The 17,448-nt window shown below is 61.9% G+C and overlaps 2 protein-coding genes across 6 annotated transcripts in view; one reads left to right on the plus strand and one right to left on the minus strand.

The window, feature by feature from the left end:
• ARVCF (ARVCF delta catenin family member) overlaps positions 1-5,258 on the minus strand; it is a 36,257-nt gene extending 30,999 nt beyond the window's left edge. For all 4 annotated transcript variants that reach the window (XM_027088458.1, XM_027088456.1, XM_027088457.1 and 1 more), the window contains exon 1: positions 4,833-5,258. In XM_027088458.1, coding sequence (XP_026944259.1) covers positions 4,833-5,084 — 252 coding nt within the window. In that variant the 5' untranslated portion in view covers positions 5,085-5,258. The remainder of the gene's footprint in view (positions 1-4,832) is intronic.
• Positions 5,259-5,372: 114 nt separating this feature from the next.
• Positions 5,373-17,448, plus strand: part of TANGO2 (transport and golgi organization 2 homolog) — a 29,141-nt gene continuing 17,065 nt past the window's right edge. The window contains exons 1-2 of one of the 2 annotated variants that reach the window (XM_027088491.1): positions 5,373-5,391; positions 17,246-17,343. In XM_027088491.1, the coding sequence (XP_026944292.1) occupies positions 17,288-17,343 (56 nt within the window). In that variant the 5' untranslated portion in view covers positions 5,373-5,391; positions 17,246-17,287. Of the gene's footprint in view, positions 5,392-8,930; positions 8,949-17,245; positions 17,344-17,448 lie in introns of those variants that run through there. The other variant, XM_027088490.1, reaches the window with a different exon arrangement.

A 17,448-nucleotide genomic window follows, 5' to 3' on the forward strand; every position in this document is an offset into this window, starting at 1 on the left:
CAGGCCATCGGTGAATTCAAGTAGGGGTGGCAGGAGGCCCCACGTCCAGCCTTGTCCAGCCCAGGGCCCTGTGCCCACCCGGGTTGAGGCTGGCCGGAAGCACACACCACTCAGGCCACAGTCCATCCCTCCATGGACCACACCCACCGGCCCACCACCCATGTGAGGAGGGGACGTCCCTGGAGGAGGTCAGCATGTTCAGACACCCATCCGGCTGGCTCCACATCCTGCAGGGAACCAGAGGGCACCTGGTGAAGCCAACCGGCGGGGTTAAGTCCCTTCTGCATGGGGCCAGAGCCCCAGCTGGACACTGTCATCCCTGACCCAAGGGCGTCTGGTGGTGCTCCAACACAGACTCGCTCCCACATGACCGTGCGTGTTCTCACCCCCACCCCACTGGGACTGTCACGTCTACAGTTTGCATCGGCTGCCATGGTCCCTCCTGGGCGTTTCTTATGCTGTTAACTATCTTTCAAAACCCTGACCATTTTGAGCCGATGATAATGTCTCCCTTCTCCAGAGGTTGGGTGTGCTCTGCTGTGATAAACTCCCACACCAGGATCCCACTGGCCTGTTTAGGGGGTCATGGCCCCCAGGGGTCTGCCCCCCTCACTTGCCCTGGGGCACAGGCTGCCTGCCTCTCCTGAAGCTCCCCGAGGCCAGCCCCCATCCATGTCCCTCCTAGGCCAGCAGCCAGCCTCCCAGTCCTGGACCAAGGACCATGCAGCTTCCTGTCTCGGCCAGTGGTCTGGGGACACGTTCCCTCTCCTTGTGTCTAGGTCTGGGGATGTTGCCAAAGTGTTTGTGTTGTAAAAATGAAAAACAGGGCACCACAGACAGGCTGGAGGCCACCTCCGGCAGATCACAGTGGCAGAAGCTCTCTCCCCTTGGCTCTGCAGTGTTTACCAGGTTGTTCCAAGCTTCTGTCCAACCTTCCTTTGTGGACATGGCTCATTTGCGGGCCTGCAGGTGGGTCTCTCTGCCTCACAGTAGCCCCTTCATCACGGGGAGGGGCTTCAAGTCAGGGCGGGATCATGGGGGGAGATCAAGATGCCAGGACCAGAGGCAAGGAAGAACGGGGAGCTCAAGCCAGGCGTGTGTGTGCATGCATGTACACATGTGTGAGTGAGCACCTGGGAGGGGAGGCGTGGTTCGGAGTCTACCCACCCGCTGCACCCTCCCCACCCACAGCAGGACCTGCTGCTCCCACCCTGAGGTCTGAGGCTCAGGGATCAGCTTTTGCTTAGAATGTGATGCTTCTGGGGCACGTCTGCTTTTGGCTTAAACGTTCACATAGACCTTGTTCCATGGAGAACCACGTGCTTTTCTTATCAGTCCTGATAACCGCCAGCCTCTCCCCAGTGCTGGCTGTGCCCCATCATCTCGGTGACTCTCACTAGGGGCCTGGGGTCAGCCCAGGACACCATTTTACAGATGGGGAAACCAGGTCCAGGCAAGGCAGTGCTGGGCCAGGATTTGAACTCAGGTCTTCCTGCCCCTAGGACATACTCCCCCCAATCCAGCCACAGGAAGAACGTGGTTCCCGCCTCGTGGGACTCCAGCAGGCCAATAACTCCACAAATGCAGAGGAGGGCCGGGAGTCAATGCCAGTGTGGGGGGCGGGAGGGCATCTGCAGGGCTGCAGGTGGGGAGGGGGCCCGAGGGAGCTTCCTGCAGGAGGGTGGGAGCAGGGGGGCAGGGAGGGTCTGGGGATGCAGGGTGGTGGTGGGACCTGAGGTGGAGTCTGTGTCCCCAGGGTGCCTCATCTCAGCAGCACTATACAGATGGGGGGTGGGGGGAACAGAACCTCATAAGAGCCCTGGGGCCATGGATAGACAGACGGACAGGTCTGAGATACGAAGGTAGAAGCATTGATGGGATTTGTGCCGAGAGGGTGGGGGTACCTGTCTTAGGGAGCCCTTTCTAGCATCCCTCAGAGCTGGTCCTGGCCAAGGACCCTGCACCAAGAGCCTCGGGGCCAAGGGACCCACCCCCAGCCTTGAAAAGGCCTGCTGTGTCCCCGACTGGGGCAGGAGGCCTCTGCAAGGGCTGGCCAAGAGCCAGAACAGCACAGACCACAGATGTCTGACAGCATGAGGCAGCCCCCACGTGCACAAACCAAGTCCGGCGGAGGGACAGGGCCCAGGCTGGGGGGATGCTGGGCAGGCAGCTCAGGGCCGCAGTGGGTGGTGAGGAGCCCGGGTGAGGGTCAGGCCGGCCTGACTGAGAGCTCGCTCTGCACTCGAGCCTTGAGTCCTGCTCCACCACAGCAAATCCTGACGTGCCCTTCCAGGCCGCTGGTCACTCTGTGCACATCTTGAAAAGGCACCACTTTGGCTGCACCCTTGTTTTACAGAGGACACTGAGGCAGAGAGAGGCACAGCCCTGCGCTGAGTGGCAGACGCAGAGACCTTGCCCGGACCACTGGGCAGTGGCAAGATGGCCTATGGGGGCCAGGGAGGCGCCTAGGGCACACGCCCAAAGGAGGACCCCACCTCCACGGTCCCTGCTGGAGCCTGTGCTCAACAACCCCGTCACCCAGCCCTCGGCCTCCCTCTGCTGTACTGAGGCGGTGAGGGCACAGGGTACTTGCCCCTCTCCAGCTCCCCACCCTGAACAGGGGGCCTGGAGAAAGCAGAACTCCAGCCTCCCAGCGGATGCCTTGGCGGGTGCCTTGGGAAGGGTCCCACCTCTGGGGGAAGCTGGGTGGAGCCAGTCTTGCTGGCCATGGCAGTCCTGGGTGCCCTCTGGTGGCTGCACTCAGCTTGTTGCTGCTTTGCTAGAGGCCGCTGGCCCCTCAGGGTCCACTGGGGCAGTGGTAAGCGCTGTGCCTCACACACACACAGCCTGGCTGGGGGCCCTGTAGGTGATATAGATGTCCACCAGCTCTGGGCTCTTCTTTCCGACCTGTGAAATAGGCTGAGCTGTGCAGCTCTCCCATTCGGGAAGCCCCAGGAAGGAATTCCTGACCCTGAGTCTCTCTTGGTTACTCTCTGATTCTGGGGCTCCTGCAGAGTGGCTGAGACCTCATCCTGGTCTTGATGGAAGCTGGCAGCAAGGGAACAGATGTCTTCCCCAACCCAAGCCACTGCTGGGGAAGGTCCCAGAACCCCTCGCTGCCTCCCTGGCATCCCACAGCACCCCAGCTCTGCCCCCTCCCTCCCTCTGCTGACGCAGGGCACATGCTAGGGGCTGGCCGAGGCTCTGTTGGGCCTGGTGTCCCCACCCCCCTCTGCGCTACAGTTCTTGGCTCCTCTTGGAAGTGCAGGATCCCACTGCTTGTGGTCCCAGGCCTGTCTCCTGGGATGAAGGGGAGTGAACCCACCTGAATCCTTGTGCAGCACAAAGAGGGATGGAGGTGCAGCCCCCATGGAAACTGGGAGATGCAAAGGGAGCCCTGAGGGGCCACCCTGGGGGAGGCACACAGCCCAGATTGGGGGGCATCTCTAACCTGGCAGGACTGAGGGCTGGCCCAGCTCACACAGGAGGCACCTGGTCAACAGGCACTTGTGCCCATGAGGAGAATGGGGTGACGGCTGTGCGGGTTGTGCTTATGTGACCTCCTCCCCAGGCCAGGACCAGAGTCCTGAGCACAGCAAGTGCTCTGTGCCCAGCCCTGTGCTAGATGCCTGTGGACCTCAGAGTTGGGGGTATGGGGCGGCAGGGAACAGACAGAGTACTGTGGATGGGACAAGGCAAGGCTGGGGGGAAGCACGAGTGCCCAATTCACAGCCCCACACGCTGTGGCCAGACCCCAGGTCCAGCTCGGGAACTGCTGTGGGTCCAGCACTGTCCCAGATCCAGATACACTGAGCCCAGGACAGGTGGGACCTGCTTGGGGTGGGCAGACCTCTGGCAGCCTGGACCTGGGAGTGGAGGTTCCCAGTGCAGCCCTGTGTGTGTCCTCACCGGGGAGGTTGCCCCACAGGTGCTAAGCCGGTCACCATCCAACCCCCTGGGTTCATAAACCCTGACTCGCCGTGTGCCCTGCTCGGTGACTCGGGAAAGGGGTGTGAGTGAGGGGTTATAAAATGAATCGATTCTAAAGAATGAAACCCTTGGGGCAGTTCTGTTCTTTTCCTTGTTCCTAAACACGCCTGGGTCTAAAGGGAAAGGCCGCTGGAGTCCCCAAGTTCCGTTTCCACCGGGACACGTTATACAGACGTTAGAAACGGTGACATACTGTAATAACCCAATATTTAATTATTTAAGATTAAAATAGGAAGGTTGGGGATCTCCGGCTGCCCGCCCAGGGTAACACCACGGCAAACCTGGGCCGAGTCCCACTACGAGTGGAGGGGACACGCCTCAGCCAGGGGACAGGGCGCAGGGGTGGCGAGGAGGGGGACCCAGGTTGGGGCTCCGGGCAGGAACCCCAGGCAGCGTTCCCTCCCTCGTCCTCTGGGCGGCGGGAGCAGCGCGGCGCCGGGACATCCCTCGGCCCGGCCGTGCCGGTGCTTCCCGGCGGCGCGCCGCCCCAGGAAAGTTCCCCTGCCCCGGGCCCCTCCGGCCGATGGAAAGTTTCCGTGGCTGAGCGGCGCCAGCTCCAGGCGCCCGGTCGAGCAGGGGGAGGACACGGCTCATGTTGGGCCGCGGTCTGAGGGGCGCGCGGACCGAAGCGCACGGCCGGTCAGGCAGGACCCGAAGCTGCGCACAAAGGGACCCGCCCCCGTCGGTCCGGGGTCTTGCGCACCGCGGCGCGGGCTCGGTGCGGGTGAAGCAGAGCCTGTCTGGACCCCCGACCTTGACCCCTGCCCGGACCTCGATTCGGGCCCCTGCCCATCCCGCAGCCCCGATCCCGGCCCCGACCCCGGTCCCCGGCCCGAGCCTACCTGGAGCGCGGCGTGGGCGGCGCCGCAGCGCGGCCCCCGCCCCAGACGGGCGTCCCCGGGTCCCTCGGCGCGCGGCGTCCCCGGTCGGGCGCAAGTGACTGTCCCGGGGCCTCCGCTCGCACCGGTGCAGGACTCACTCCCCGAGGCCAGTGCAGCCCGTGGCAGCCCTCCGCCCCTCTCGCGGCCCGTGCGCAAAGAGGGCCTGCCGGCGCGGCGACCCTCGCCCCGCCCCGCCGCCGCCAGTGTTTCCATTGGTCGGGAGGCCCGGCAGCCGGCACCGATTGGACGGGCGCGGGGAGACACCGGCTTGCCACTGGGCGCTCCGGCTGTCCGTCTCTGCCGACCACGGCCCCTCGTGGAGTAGCGGAGGCCCGGGCACCTGCCGGGACCTCTGCGGCTGAGGCCCGGGCGCGGGCCGCCCCTTCCGGCGGGTCGCCCCCTCCCGGTCGCCTTGGAGGACGTCCTCGGACCGTCCGCCCCGAGCGGGGAAGGGAGCAGGCCCGACGCCCCATCGCCGGACTCGGGCCGGGTCGCCTCTATCACCACCCCCAGTTCCCGGGTATCCTGCTCCAGCGCCTGCTGTTGGCCCGGCGCTGGGCGCCACGCCCTCCCTTCAGCGTCAGTTGTGTGTATTCCCCACTATCCGCGAGGGAGCGTTCTGCTGCCCTCCCATTTTACAGACGGGAAACTGAGGCTCAGAGAGGTTCTCACTAGCTTTAGGTCACCGGGGCTCCAACCCAGTCCATCTGACTCCGGGGCCTGGGCGCTCTCCCACTCTCATTAACCCCAGGGTTCCCACTGTGGAGGCCGGAGTGGGTGGGGCTGGCAGTTTTTCAAGGGTAGAAAGGGACCCCTCGGTGAACAGCGGTTTTCCTCCTCGGTCAGGGATAACTCGACAGACACCGTGGGCTCAGCCCATCCTACAGAGCCCCAGGGACTGGCCTCCCTCACGCGGCTCACCGAAAGGCCACAGGTCTGGGCCTGGGGAGGAGAAGTTTGTGTGTGCATTTTCCCCGCTTTCTGGTGTCCATTTCCTCCACCCTACCTGGGGTCATGCAGGATCCCTGTGGGGCTCAGCCACCCGAGTTGGGTTTAGCACAGGTTACATTTCCCTGCCAGGTGGAGAGCAGCCGCCTGGTCCCTGCAGTGACACAGGGCCCACACATGACCACAAATGGGACCACAGCCCTAGGCCAGCTCCAGGTAACTTTGGGGTGCAGGGGGCTCCAGTGTGGATGCTGCCCAGTGGGGCTTGTTTCAGGGGGTCCCTGAGCAGTGACCCTGGCTCGTGCGTGGTTCTAAGCCGTTCTTGCTCTGGTTGCACCTGGAGATGACCAGATCCTCAGCTCACCGTATTCCCCAAGGCTGCACAGAGCCACATGGCCCACCACAGTGCTAATTGGGGGGACGGGGGGGGGGAGAGACATTCATGTCTTATAAACCCACATCAGGGGTCCACTGTGTTCACCCAGAAGTTCCTTGGTCAGAACGAAGAAATGGAAATGATTTGGGGCTAGAATTCACCACTGGTACCACATTGGGTTCCCCTGTACCCTGGCATACATGACAAATCAACCCCCAGCAGCCACTCAGAGCCAGGCAGCCACAGCCAACTGACTGGAATTGGCACTGGAGGTGTCACCAGCACTAGAAGTGACAGCCATTTGGCACCCTGGCACAGGGATATTGCTTGAAGCTCTGGGTGGGCAGAATGAAGGGTCCCTCTCCAGAACATGGCAGACCCTTTCCTGTATTTAGGAGTGGATTTAATTAGCCCAAAGTTCTCTGTGGATCTCTCCAAGGGCATTGGGCCCTGGTCCTCCTGCAGCCCCTCCTCTCATAATGACCTTGTGGCCCAGCACCACCCCTTTCCCACACACTTGCTGATGGTGGCAAGAGGGGCTGGACAGATCTCTGCTGAGAGGGCAAAGGGGAGAATTGTGTACCAAGATCAGCCCAAGTGAGGACTCCCTCCATCCCCCCTCATCCCTACCCCCACCTCTCCTGACAGGCTTCCAGAGACCTGTCTGCTGTCAAGCTGGCTCACCAGCTGCACGGAGGGTCAGGGCAGGCAGTGCCAGTTCCACGAGGACCCACCATGACCCAGGCTGCAGATGGGGGTCAGAAACAGAGTGCAGAAGAGATGGTCTCTACCCCTAGACCACTGCCACAGGGCCCAGTAGCCTGGTCTCCTCCATTTTGCCCTCTCTACCTGGCTTCTGGCCAACTCTGTAGGGACATACCTGGGGCATGTGAGGAAAGCTGCAGGGAGAAAAAGGTTTCAGCCAGATATTAGGAGGAACTTCCCAACAGTTGCAGATGCATGAGATCAAAAGGGTGACCACACAAGGTAATGAGCTCCCCATCTAAGGATGTATCTATGTATGTATTTATATATATTTTTTTAGATTTTTTTTAACGTGGACCATTTTTAAAGTCTTTATTGAATTTGTTAGCTCCCTGACCAAGGATCGAACCTGCACCCCCTGCATTGGAAGGTGAAGTCTTAACCACTGGACCACCAGGGAAGCCCCTGGATGTATGTATTTAGAGGTGGGGTAGCAGTGAACCCCTTGTAGTCCTGAGACCACCCCCACCCAGATGCATCTCATTGGGCGATGGCAAGGTGGGATTTAAAGCTCCACGGAACCCAAGCATGGCTGCATCCCCCTTTGCAGGTAATGGGAAGGCACTGCTCAGGAGGGCTTGACCAGCCTGTGTCCCACCCCTCTAAGGCATTAGCCCAGTGATTTGGGGCAGACCACTGCAGTTGCTGCCCCATCCCCCAGGGCATGGTCACTCGCCTCCAAGCCCCCCAGGTCCTGCTTATTCAACACTACTATCTCTTGGCTGGACTGCATGATCCAGCTGCCAGGAGGGGGTCACTGGCACCCACCCAGCATGACTCTCTTGCCAGATGGCAGGAGGGAGGACTGAGTGTCTCACTGGGTCTGCTGCCTGCTGGCCAGGAGTCCTTGGACGTCGGGAGTCCTTGGCTTCCGTACCTGTAAAGGGCTTTTGTTGAGTTCCGGGAGGAACATAGATGAGATGGCAAGAGAGTGGGGTGGAATGGGCCTTTGGGGGTGTCATGCAGGTTTGGGTTTTACTCTTGTCTCTGTTTACTACCAGCCAGTCCCTTGCCCTCTCTGAGCCCCAGTTTTCACAGGGCGTCAGTGCTCCAAGGAAGGATCAGGGCACCTAAAACCTCAACACAGGGCTGTGGAGCTAATCCAGCCACTGCTACTTGCCATCTTCTTTTGACTTCAAGCAAGTGACATACATACTGCTCTGAGCCTCGATGTTTGCATCTGTAAAATGGGATAAGTGAGAGCTGTGTCCTGCAACTCTGGGTTTAGAGCACTTAGCACATTGTTATTAACCTTAATATAACTATTTGCTGAGGGCCCACTTTGGAGCAAGCCCTGGGCCTCTGACTCCCCACTTTCTCTGCACTCAGACCCCAGACATAGCCCAGAGGCAAATATGCGCAGGGAGCCCAGTGAACGACTCTGTCCTCTTGCAAGGGCCCGGGTCAGTGCCCCTTCCCAGCCTCTTGCTCACTTGTAACCCGGTGCAGATCGAGCCGGCAGCCCTTCATCCTGGGGCCGGCCCTGCAGAACAGCCTCGAGGTGGGTTAAAGGCTGCAGTGGCCGGTCCAGGGTCTGTCCTGAGTTTGGCAGGGATGTCAGGGGTTAGGGGTGCAATGAGGAAGATGGCCAGTTCAGAGGCATGGAGGGGGCAAGCAGGGCCCCACCAGTGAGCATCCCCGCAGAGCCTCCAGCAGGGCCCAGTGCAGCGCGGGACGCTGGGCGGGCAAGTGACATGTCCTCGAGGGCAGGGCCCAGGGCCGGTGTCTGAACCAGACGAGCTGCGAAGGCTGCAGGGGTCACGAGGCGCAGCCGGGCGCTTGGCGCAGCCCCGGGGGCGGGGCGCCGGGAGGTGCAGCCCGGAGCGATGGTACGCGCAGCCAACTGTGCTCCGGCTCGCGGCGCGCCGCCCCGCCCCTAGCCATGCTGCCCATTGGGAGCGCGCAGACTGTGTGTGGGCGGGGCCTGGGCGGTGGCGGCGGCGCGCGGGCGCAGCACCCGGAAGTCGGCGGCGGCGGCGGCGGAGGCGGTGAGTACGCGGTGGACTACGGGCGGCGGGTGGCCGGCGGCGGGTGGCCGGCTGCGTTCCCCGCGGTGCTCGGGGCTCGGAGTCGGGAAGCGGGTCTCGGGAAGTGGGGCGCGGAGTCGGAAGCGGCCGTACAGCCCGCCCTGCCTCAGTTTCCTCTTCTCGAGGCGGTGAATGCAAATCCAGCGGCCGGTCCGGGGAGACCAAGCCAACCCCGGCCGAAGGAGCGTTCCTCCCATTCCTGGAAGGCGTTTCCAGTGTCCCCGCCTGGGTGGGGCGTGGGCCCCGCAGGCAGGGCCGGTGTCCCTCGGTGGGGCATACTGGCCGGCCGGGAGCTGCGCGGTCACCGCGGGGCGAGGGTGGGTGGGCTCCGCGGCTGACGGCCCCAGAGCCCTGAGTCACGCTGCTCCCTCCCTGCGCCCTGCTGCGGGTGACAGCTGATGTCTCTCCGGGGAGGCAGCAAGTGCCAGGTCATCTGTGCGTCTGGACACGGTCTTCCTGGGGTGGCTCAGTACTCAGACCTTCCCCCCAGGGCGTCAGGGGAGGGGACTGGTCAGGGCTGCACGCTGGGCAAGGCCTTGTAGCCTCTGGGCTTTAAGATGCCTTCCCGCCCAGCAGCTACCATGCTTGCCTCTGGGCCACAGATTTGACGTGGGCCTTCTGGCCTTGGACCGGTCCCTGAGGCTCAAGCCCCCGTCTGTCCTCCACTGGGGATGTCACATGGTCAGCCAGGCCTACCGCTGCCATCCTGCTGCGGACCTGCCCACTGATGTTTTGCTGTTGCTGTTTCCATGCGGCAGCTGTGCAGTAATGGTGCTGTATGGGGTGCCTGCAGCTGGTAGTTCTTGGGAATCGCTTTTTGCTGCTTGTTCCTTAGTCTTCTGGGCACCCTTTCACGGCAAGTGTTTGTTGGCCAGATACCGTTCACAGCAAAGAAAACTCAGGCTGAGGGCCAATGGTGTTCCCAAGGTCAGTAAGAGCCAGGGTTGGCCTCTCCTCCTGAGCCCCTCTCCCAAGAACCTTCCTGTGTCGGGTGACCTTTCGTGTGGGGTGGGGCTGCAGGAGGGTGGCTGTGTTGGCAGGTGGACACAGCAGAGCTTCTGTTCCCCCCTTTCCAGGTTCCCAGGGCTCCCAGTGGGCGGAGCATGTTGCCCTGGTGCTCCCACCCCCTTGGACCCCTGACCATTCACTTCAAAAGCACGTGTCCTGCAGTCCTGTGGCTGTGTGTTACTGGTGTGTCTGCAGAATGTAGGCCCCTCAGACCAGGCCACTAGCTGTCAGCTCTGCCCTGCTGCCCAGCCCCTGAGCCGTATTACTGCCTCACGCTTTCTTTGTGTTTTCATTTCTGGGCTGTCACTTTGATCATGTTTACCCTGGGTGTAGTCACGTGTGGTGTTGTGGGGACTTATTCCTGTGCTGGCTGCTGCTTTAGAAGGCGCCTCCCAGTCCCACTCGCCTGTCCGTGGATGCTGCTGCTTCTGAGGATGTCAGTAGCCCAGGGCAGGGAGGTAGGCGGGCTGCTACAAATAGGGCCACACTCGTCACTGACACCCCAGATGTGTGAGGACTGGGTCCATCCTTTGGCAACATGTCAGCTGGTGTTGAGGACAGTTTGTTGGTCTGGACCTCGGGGTTTGGTGATGGGCTCTGAGAGAATGAGGTCACCCCTGGACCACTGAGTTCCCTTTTCAGGGTATTGATGAAGCCTTTTTTTTTTTTCCCTCTCAACTTTTTTTTTTAGGTTGCAGAAATAATGGATACACGCTTAAAAGTAAAGAGGCCAGCCCCCACCTCCTGGTACTCAGGGCGGCTCTGCTGGGTCTTCAGGACCATGCCTACTATAAGTATTTGCTTCCACCCTCTTTCAAGGGGCTGGTGGGAATGCCCCCTTCCTCCCCTATTAACCATGTGAGCTATAGGGGCCGCCATAAGGCCAGGCTGGCCCCCGCCTTGTGGGGAAGCTGTTCCTGCCAGGAGGGGCCGGGGTGCGGAGCATCCAGAGCTCGCCGTGGCTCACTGTATCCCTCATCTGTGTTGCCCTTTTGAACCTTGAAGGGACAGTGATACTTGGTATGAGGCTGAATTAGTGCTCCTAAGACATCTTGAAGATCTCAGGAAAGAGTGTCGCCATAGAAAATGTGTCATGGTGAAATGCTACTTATCAGCCAGATGACAGAGCGTAGATTGTGGAGTTCTAGGTCGTGGGCGGGGAGGAGGGCGTGGTGTTTGGGGGGTGGCGGCGGGCTGCTTGGAATGATTAGGATGGCAGGGCTTTCTCAGCGAAGGCTCCGAACAGCGACAATGTGTTCCCATGTGTTTACCTCCTCTGCTGGCAGCCTGGGGGGACGTCACACGTCACTTGTAAAGAGCAGCTCCTGCTGTCCTGCTCTGCCCTGTGCAGGGTGGGTGGGCTGCCCAGCTCCTCTGCTCAAGGGCAGATGGACAGGCTGGCTAGCCTTGACCGCGTTCCTCCACATGTGTGCGGTGCTGGGCATAAGGAGTGGGGCCGCCAACTCTAGGGCTCCGTCACCCCCTGCCCAGAGCCCTAAGGAACAGCCAGAGGAGACTGATTGCTGGGACCCGGGGCCTCACTGTCCCGCTGGCCCAGGCCCCCTTGTTCCTGCTTGCTCGCACGCGTCCCTGCGTTCCTCGCTGCCTCTGGCCAGCGTGCGCCCCTGTCTGACAGAGGGAAGTGCTCCCCGAGGGCACAGGCCCCCACCCCACCCGGCGGTCACCTGAGTGTGTGGGTCCTTGTGCAGAACTCAGGGCAGCCTGGCCGCTCCATCCTGTTCTGAGGAGCTCTGAGCTGGGACTGGATCCGCCTTGCCCGGTCTCCCGAGAATTGCTCTTCCTGCCTCGCCCCTCAGTGCCCCCCACCCAGAGTAGCAACTCAAAGCCAGCGGGGAAGGAGGGCAGGGTCTGTCCATGTTCTCCTCATGGGCAGCTTTCCAGGTGGATGATCCTGTTTCCCCTACCGGAAGTGTGCAGCGTCCAGCTCCAGGGATGGTGCAGAGTGAGCCCAGCATGCAGCCGCCATCCAGATCAGGGTGTGGACACCGTCACTAGCACCCAGACGTCTCCCTGCAGGTCTCCATTGTTCCCTGGCCAGGTGGCCTGCCCTGCTTCTGTACCCACGCATGAGTCTTGCTTCTTCCTTGCCTCGTACAAGCACCGAGTGGTGTGCTCTGATGGGTGGGGTCCCGCTCTGCCCCATGCTGCTCAGGCAGGTGGACACCGCTATGGACAGACAGCCTGGCTTCCAGCTCCGGGCTGTGGACTTCCTCGTCTGTATCACTTCATGGACACGGGTGCCCCACAGGGTGCCCCACGGGTGCCCTGATCAGTCGGAGTTTTAGAAGCTTCTGTGAAAAGCCAAGAGGGAGACTCACCTTCCAGATACCACAGCATGTGCTGAAGCTCAGGGGCTGAGGGGCCGAGTGGTGGGGTGTCCAGGGCGTGGCCCAGGTGGTGGCAGACAGCACGCCCGTCTGCTGGGAAGCATGGGGGTCCGTGGCTCACACCTCCCACATAGGCAGACCCTGGATACATCCTAGAACGAAGCCCAAACGCAACCACGCACGGAAATCAAGAGAAAGGGGCTCTTGCTTTGGGATGAAGAGGGCAAGAGCCATGCAGTACAAGTGGCGGGACTTGCTGTGGAAGGACAGATGGGTTCCAATGGAGGCAGCACAGGCAGAGGGATGGGCCACCCCACCCCAATGCCACCGCACTGTGGGACAGAGGCCCTGGATCCTGGCACGGTGTGCCAGTAGCTGCTGGGGGATGCCAGCAGACCACCTGAGCATCTCCTGCCACTGCGGTGAGGGTGGGGGGAGCAGTGGCGGGTACCCTCGTGCTGGACGCCCCTGCGCCAGACATTGGAGGGAGTCGGCCAGGCATGCTCATCTAAGAGCGTCACCCCCTGCCCAGTGATTCCGCCTCCTGGGTGTCTGCCTGGGAGACAGGAAGGCACCTGTCGGGAAGGTCCTCAGCCTGTTTGTAGAACGTGCATGCCGGGCCCTGCTGTGTTGCTCTGCATGAGTGGAAGCTGGATGGCAAGAGTGGATAGAAGGCACACGTGCCCTGGGCAGCAGCAGGCAGGTGGGGGACGCCGCTACCCCGGGCGTGGGCGAACTGCACGGCCAGGTGGCAAGAAGACAGGGTGGCGGGGTCCTTGCATGTGATGGAGCATACATCTGTGGAGTACGTGGAGCCATGGGCAGGGGCCTTCCTTCGGGGCCTTGCAGTGAGCACAAAATGACATGCCCCCCAACCCTAGTGGTGACAAAGATGGCTTCTCTCTGCCACCAGGCCCAGGGACCCACTGCCACGCCACGTGGGCACCCCGGGCATTTGTCAGGATGTTCGACCATCTCACAGCCTGCATGCTCCGGTCCCGGGAGGCCCCCTCAAGACTGCTGCCCATGAGGCTTCCCCTCAGCCCAGGCCACCGTCTGGGGTCTTCCTTCCGTGGGGGCCCGTCTGAGGCCTGGCTGCACCCCTGTATGCAAGGCAGTTGTAAGGCAGCCCCCCAGTGAGATACACATGGGCACAGTGATTCCAGGACTGTGGCCAGGACGGAGCCGGTTGCCCCACTGTGAGCTTTCCTGGGGGCTGCTCGCACCTGGGGAGGGTCAGCAGGGATGCTCAGGGGCACGCTGGTTTCCGAGCATTTCCATGACATGGCTGGAGCAGCTCGTTTGTGTGCCAGGGGGTGCAGATGGGCAGGTCTAATGCCCGGGGCATCCTGAGAGCATGTACAGGGGTCAGGAGACCCCACGTGTGCCCACACTATCACCCCGAGTGCAGCCAGCAGGCACCCCCATCCCCCAGAGCCCCCGTGTGGCCTCTGGCACCACCTGAACTCTTGGTGAGAGAGGAGCCTGCCCAGGATGTGCCCGACCTGGGAAGTGGGTCCCCATCTGTCCCTCCCCTGCCCCGTGGCACTGGGGCCTGGCCTCCTCCAGGTCAGTGTGTCACCTGCCCCATCGGGTGGGGGCCCTGCCCGCCTGGCCTGGGTCCCCCACTGCCATCCTGCTTGCCATGGGGCCAAGCGAGGGGGAGGGAGGGAGCCCCCTCACCTGCAGAGGGCAGGCGTGTGGCATCCGACTGCCATCCGCACACCTGGCAGGGTGTGCGCGTCACCTTAGCGGCCTCCACGCCCGTTGGGCCGGCACTGCTTCCTGTATCGCTTGAAGCCGCAGGCTTTGCCCACCTCCAGGCGGCGTCCTCCCTGTGGTCGCTGAGGCCCGTGGGTGAAACTCCTCATCAGGCCCCAGGACCTTCCTGCCCACCTCTGGCTCTGCCTCTGCCTCTGGCCACCCGGCCCTCATGGCGGCCCCAGCAGCCAAAGAGCTCTGACGGCGTGTGGACACCCCGGGCTCCAGGTGGAGACAGGCGGGGCGGGGATGGCATTAGAAAGCCGGCGCGCTTCTGCCCTGGTCGACCCCCCTTCCTCGGCACCTGCCAGCCCAGGTGCTCTTCAGGGTGACTTCCTCCCGACAGGCTTAGGTGTCACCTGGTGAGGAGGAGCGCTGAGTTTACCTGGAGCAGTGGGACCTGTTGAACTGCTCCCCCCACCTCACTTTCCCACTCCATGGCCTTGGAAGCCTTGGGAGCGGAGGGGAGCGTTTCCCAGGAGGGGAGCGTTTCCCAGCAGCGGAGCGCCCCAGGCAGGATACCCCAGTTAGTGCCCCGCTGCAGTGCAGTGGTGGGACAGCAGTGGTGTGTCCAGGGCTTGCTCTGGGAGCCCCGAAAGTCACAGGGGTGTCAGGGAGGATTCGCCAGGCCCCGAAGAGGGTGTTGGAGTTCGGCCTGGGTGGGGGCAGGATGGGAGAAGGGCCCTGCACCCACAGGACCTGTGAAGGAGGGTGCTGGGGGTGGTGGGAGTGAAGCGGGAAGGGGAGGGGCCAGTTGGCAGCGGGCCTGGCTCGAGTGGGGGGTGAGGGATTGGAGAGAAAGGCAGTTCCTGATGGTCTCCTCCCCAGGGGCTGGCTTTCCTCTGGTCCTTCCCTCCCAATGACCGCGTCTTCACTCTTCACTGAGGCCGCAGCCCTGGGTTCCGCGCCCACACTTCTTGCAGCAAGCTGCCCGGAGACCTCTCGGCAGCCTTCCTCTGACCACGGAGCCCTTCTTGCCACCACCTTCTGGAGGGCTTGTCTGCCACCCACCTGGGCCAGCTAGGGTGGCAGGGTGCTGCAGCCGAGTTGGGGGGCTCTGCATCTGGCCTGTGAGCAGCGGTGGCCGGCGACCTCACCCAGTGCCAGTCATGCAGCCTGGGCTGGGCGTGGGGGGGATGGCAGGCATGCTGGCCTCCTTTGACGGCCCAGAGTAGTGTGTTCCTGGTGAGGCAGCCCTCTGTCCTGGAGGGGCTGGGGTAGGTGGGATCTCAGCAGGACTTCTCCCATTGACCTCGGCCAGCCTGGTTGCCACAGATGACACATTGCCTGGAGCATCCTTGTGTCTGGGAGAGACCAGCCCCCTCAGGGTGGGGGACCTGTGTCTTCTGTGCTGGACTCCGGTCACGTGGCAGGTGCTGGGAGCCCCGCCAGCTACACGGGACGGGTGGGATGACCCGGCCCTGTGATGCCCAGGGTGCTTCCCATCACCCTGCACTGCGTTCTGGGTGGTTCTCATTCTCTGTGCCTAATCTGCTCCAACATTGCCTGCCAAGTTTTAAGTCGTACTTCCTGGGGCTTCTGTTTCTAAAGGGTCTTTCTGGTGCTGGGTGGACCCCCCGTTTACTCTTTATCATGTCCTTTCCCTGCAGATATTCCTGAGCTCCTTTCTCCTGCACTCAGTGGCTGGTTTTTGGGACGTGTGGGGACTACTGCTGGTTCTTGCTGTGGTGCTTTGTTTTATGTGGTTCTTTCTATTGTACTGCTTTTTGTTCTTGAAATTATTTGTGAGACTTCTCGGAAGTCTGTGATGAAGAGGAAAACTTTGGTTTGCCTGGTGCCCAGGGGCACTGCCAGTGCAAGCACCCATCAGACCAAGTCCCTGGACCCCCGGTGTGGCCTAGCTCTGCACATGGAGCTTCTCATGGACCACCCCCACTTCTGTGCGCCTCCCCTGCGGTCCTGGTGTGGCTGTGGATACAACCCCCCCACCCTAGGTCCCTGTCCTGGGGCGGCTCTGGGCCGTGTCTTCTGTCTCCCTCACCCCTGAGGCCACCAGAGCCCGGTTTGCCCCATGGGCCAGTGCCCTGAGGCAGAAGCCGCTGCTGTACTCTGCTCTCTTTCCTCTCTGGGTTCCTGTGTTCTCTGAGATGTTGGCTAAATCCTGCACCACCTTGTCAGCTCTTGGTTGCTTTTAATATTTTTCACCTTCTTTCAAGCGTTTGGAGTTGCTTTTACCAGGGAGGTTGCTCCCAACAGTCTGCCTACTAGTATTGGGATCATCAGGCACTCCTGGGATGATGGCCACCAGTGGACACTACCAGGCCGCCCTGGCGGGAACCCAGCCTGTTCCCATCACCTTGGGGAACCCTTCTGCACAGGGCCCTTCGGCATCAGCACTGCATGTGGCCCAGCGTCCCTGGTGGGGGGGCAGCGGCTGGCAGCCCATCTCACATGGTGCATGTCCCCTAGCGCCCCGGGCTGCTGGAGATGGTGCTTGTCACCGCGGCAGCGCCTCAGCTGCACAGCCACAAAAATTGGTCCTCTGAGGCTGTCACCACATCTGTGCCTGGAGGAACACAGGGCTGAATCCTGGGGGTCCCTCCAGGGCCCGTGGGGGCTGACAGGGAAAATAGTGGGGTGAACCCTGACCCTGCCACCCGCGCCAGCCAGACCAGTGAGCATGAGTGAGAGGAGGGTGGGATGCCCGAAGGCCTTGTGCGCTGGGCAGCTACTGCATGGCTCTGAGCCACGGTTGTGTCTGTGGTGCTGGCCTTGGGCTCCGGCCCCTCCTCGGCTTCTCTTTGCATGGTGGCCAGAGCCACCACGCCCGCCCACCCACCATGCGATGCTGGCATGGCTTTGAAGCCGGGGTCAGTGTGGTGGGAACATCCTCCTGTGAATCCCAAGGTGGGAAGTGTTCCATTTCAGACCCCAGAACCAGAAGCAATTGCCAACAATCCAGGACCAACGAGGTCACAGGCGTCAGGGGAATGTCTGACCAGTGCCCAGGAGCGTGTTTACAGGGATGGGCGAGTGTCAGGGCAGCCGACACGCGGTCTCCTCGTCCAGCGAGGGTCTGGGTGTTGTGAGCCTGTTCCATTTGGGCAAGGGAGCTTTGCAGGTTTGGGAGGCAATTCTGTCGTCTGCCATTTACTCAACTAATTTTTCCTTCTCCCGCAGACCTTGTTACCCCGTGTGAGCCAAGCCACCCCTTGGGGACCCATGTGCATCATCTTCTTTAAGTTCGATCCTCGCCCCGTTTCCAAAAATGCGTACAGGTAACCCCCTCGTGCTGCGTCTGCTATCCTGCTCGGCCTTGGGAACACGCCATCCTCAGTGCCTGTTTGGGCTCCATGTGCGGGGTCGGGGGCAGAGGCCAGGCC

This window comes from Aethalodelphis obliquidens, unplaced genomic scaffold (assembly GCF_003676395.1).
Source record: "Aethalodelphis obliquidens isolate GAN/ISIS:26980383/991018 unplaced genomic scaffold, ASM367639v1 scaffold63, whole genome shotgun sequence".
In the NCBI taxonomy this organism is placed as follows: domain Eukaryota; kingdom Metazoa; phylum Chordata; class Mammalia; order Artiodactyla; family Delphinidae; genus Aethalodelphis; species Aethalodelphis obliquidens.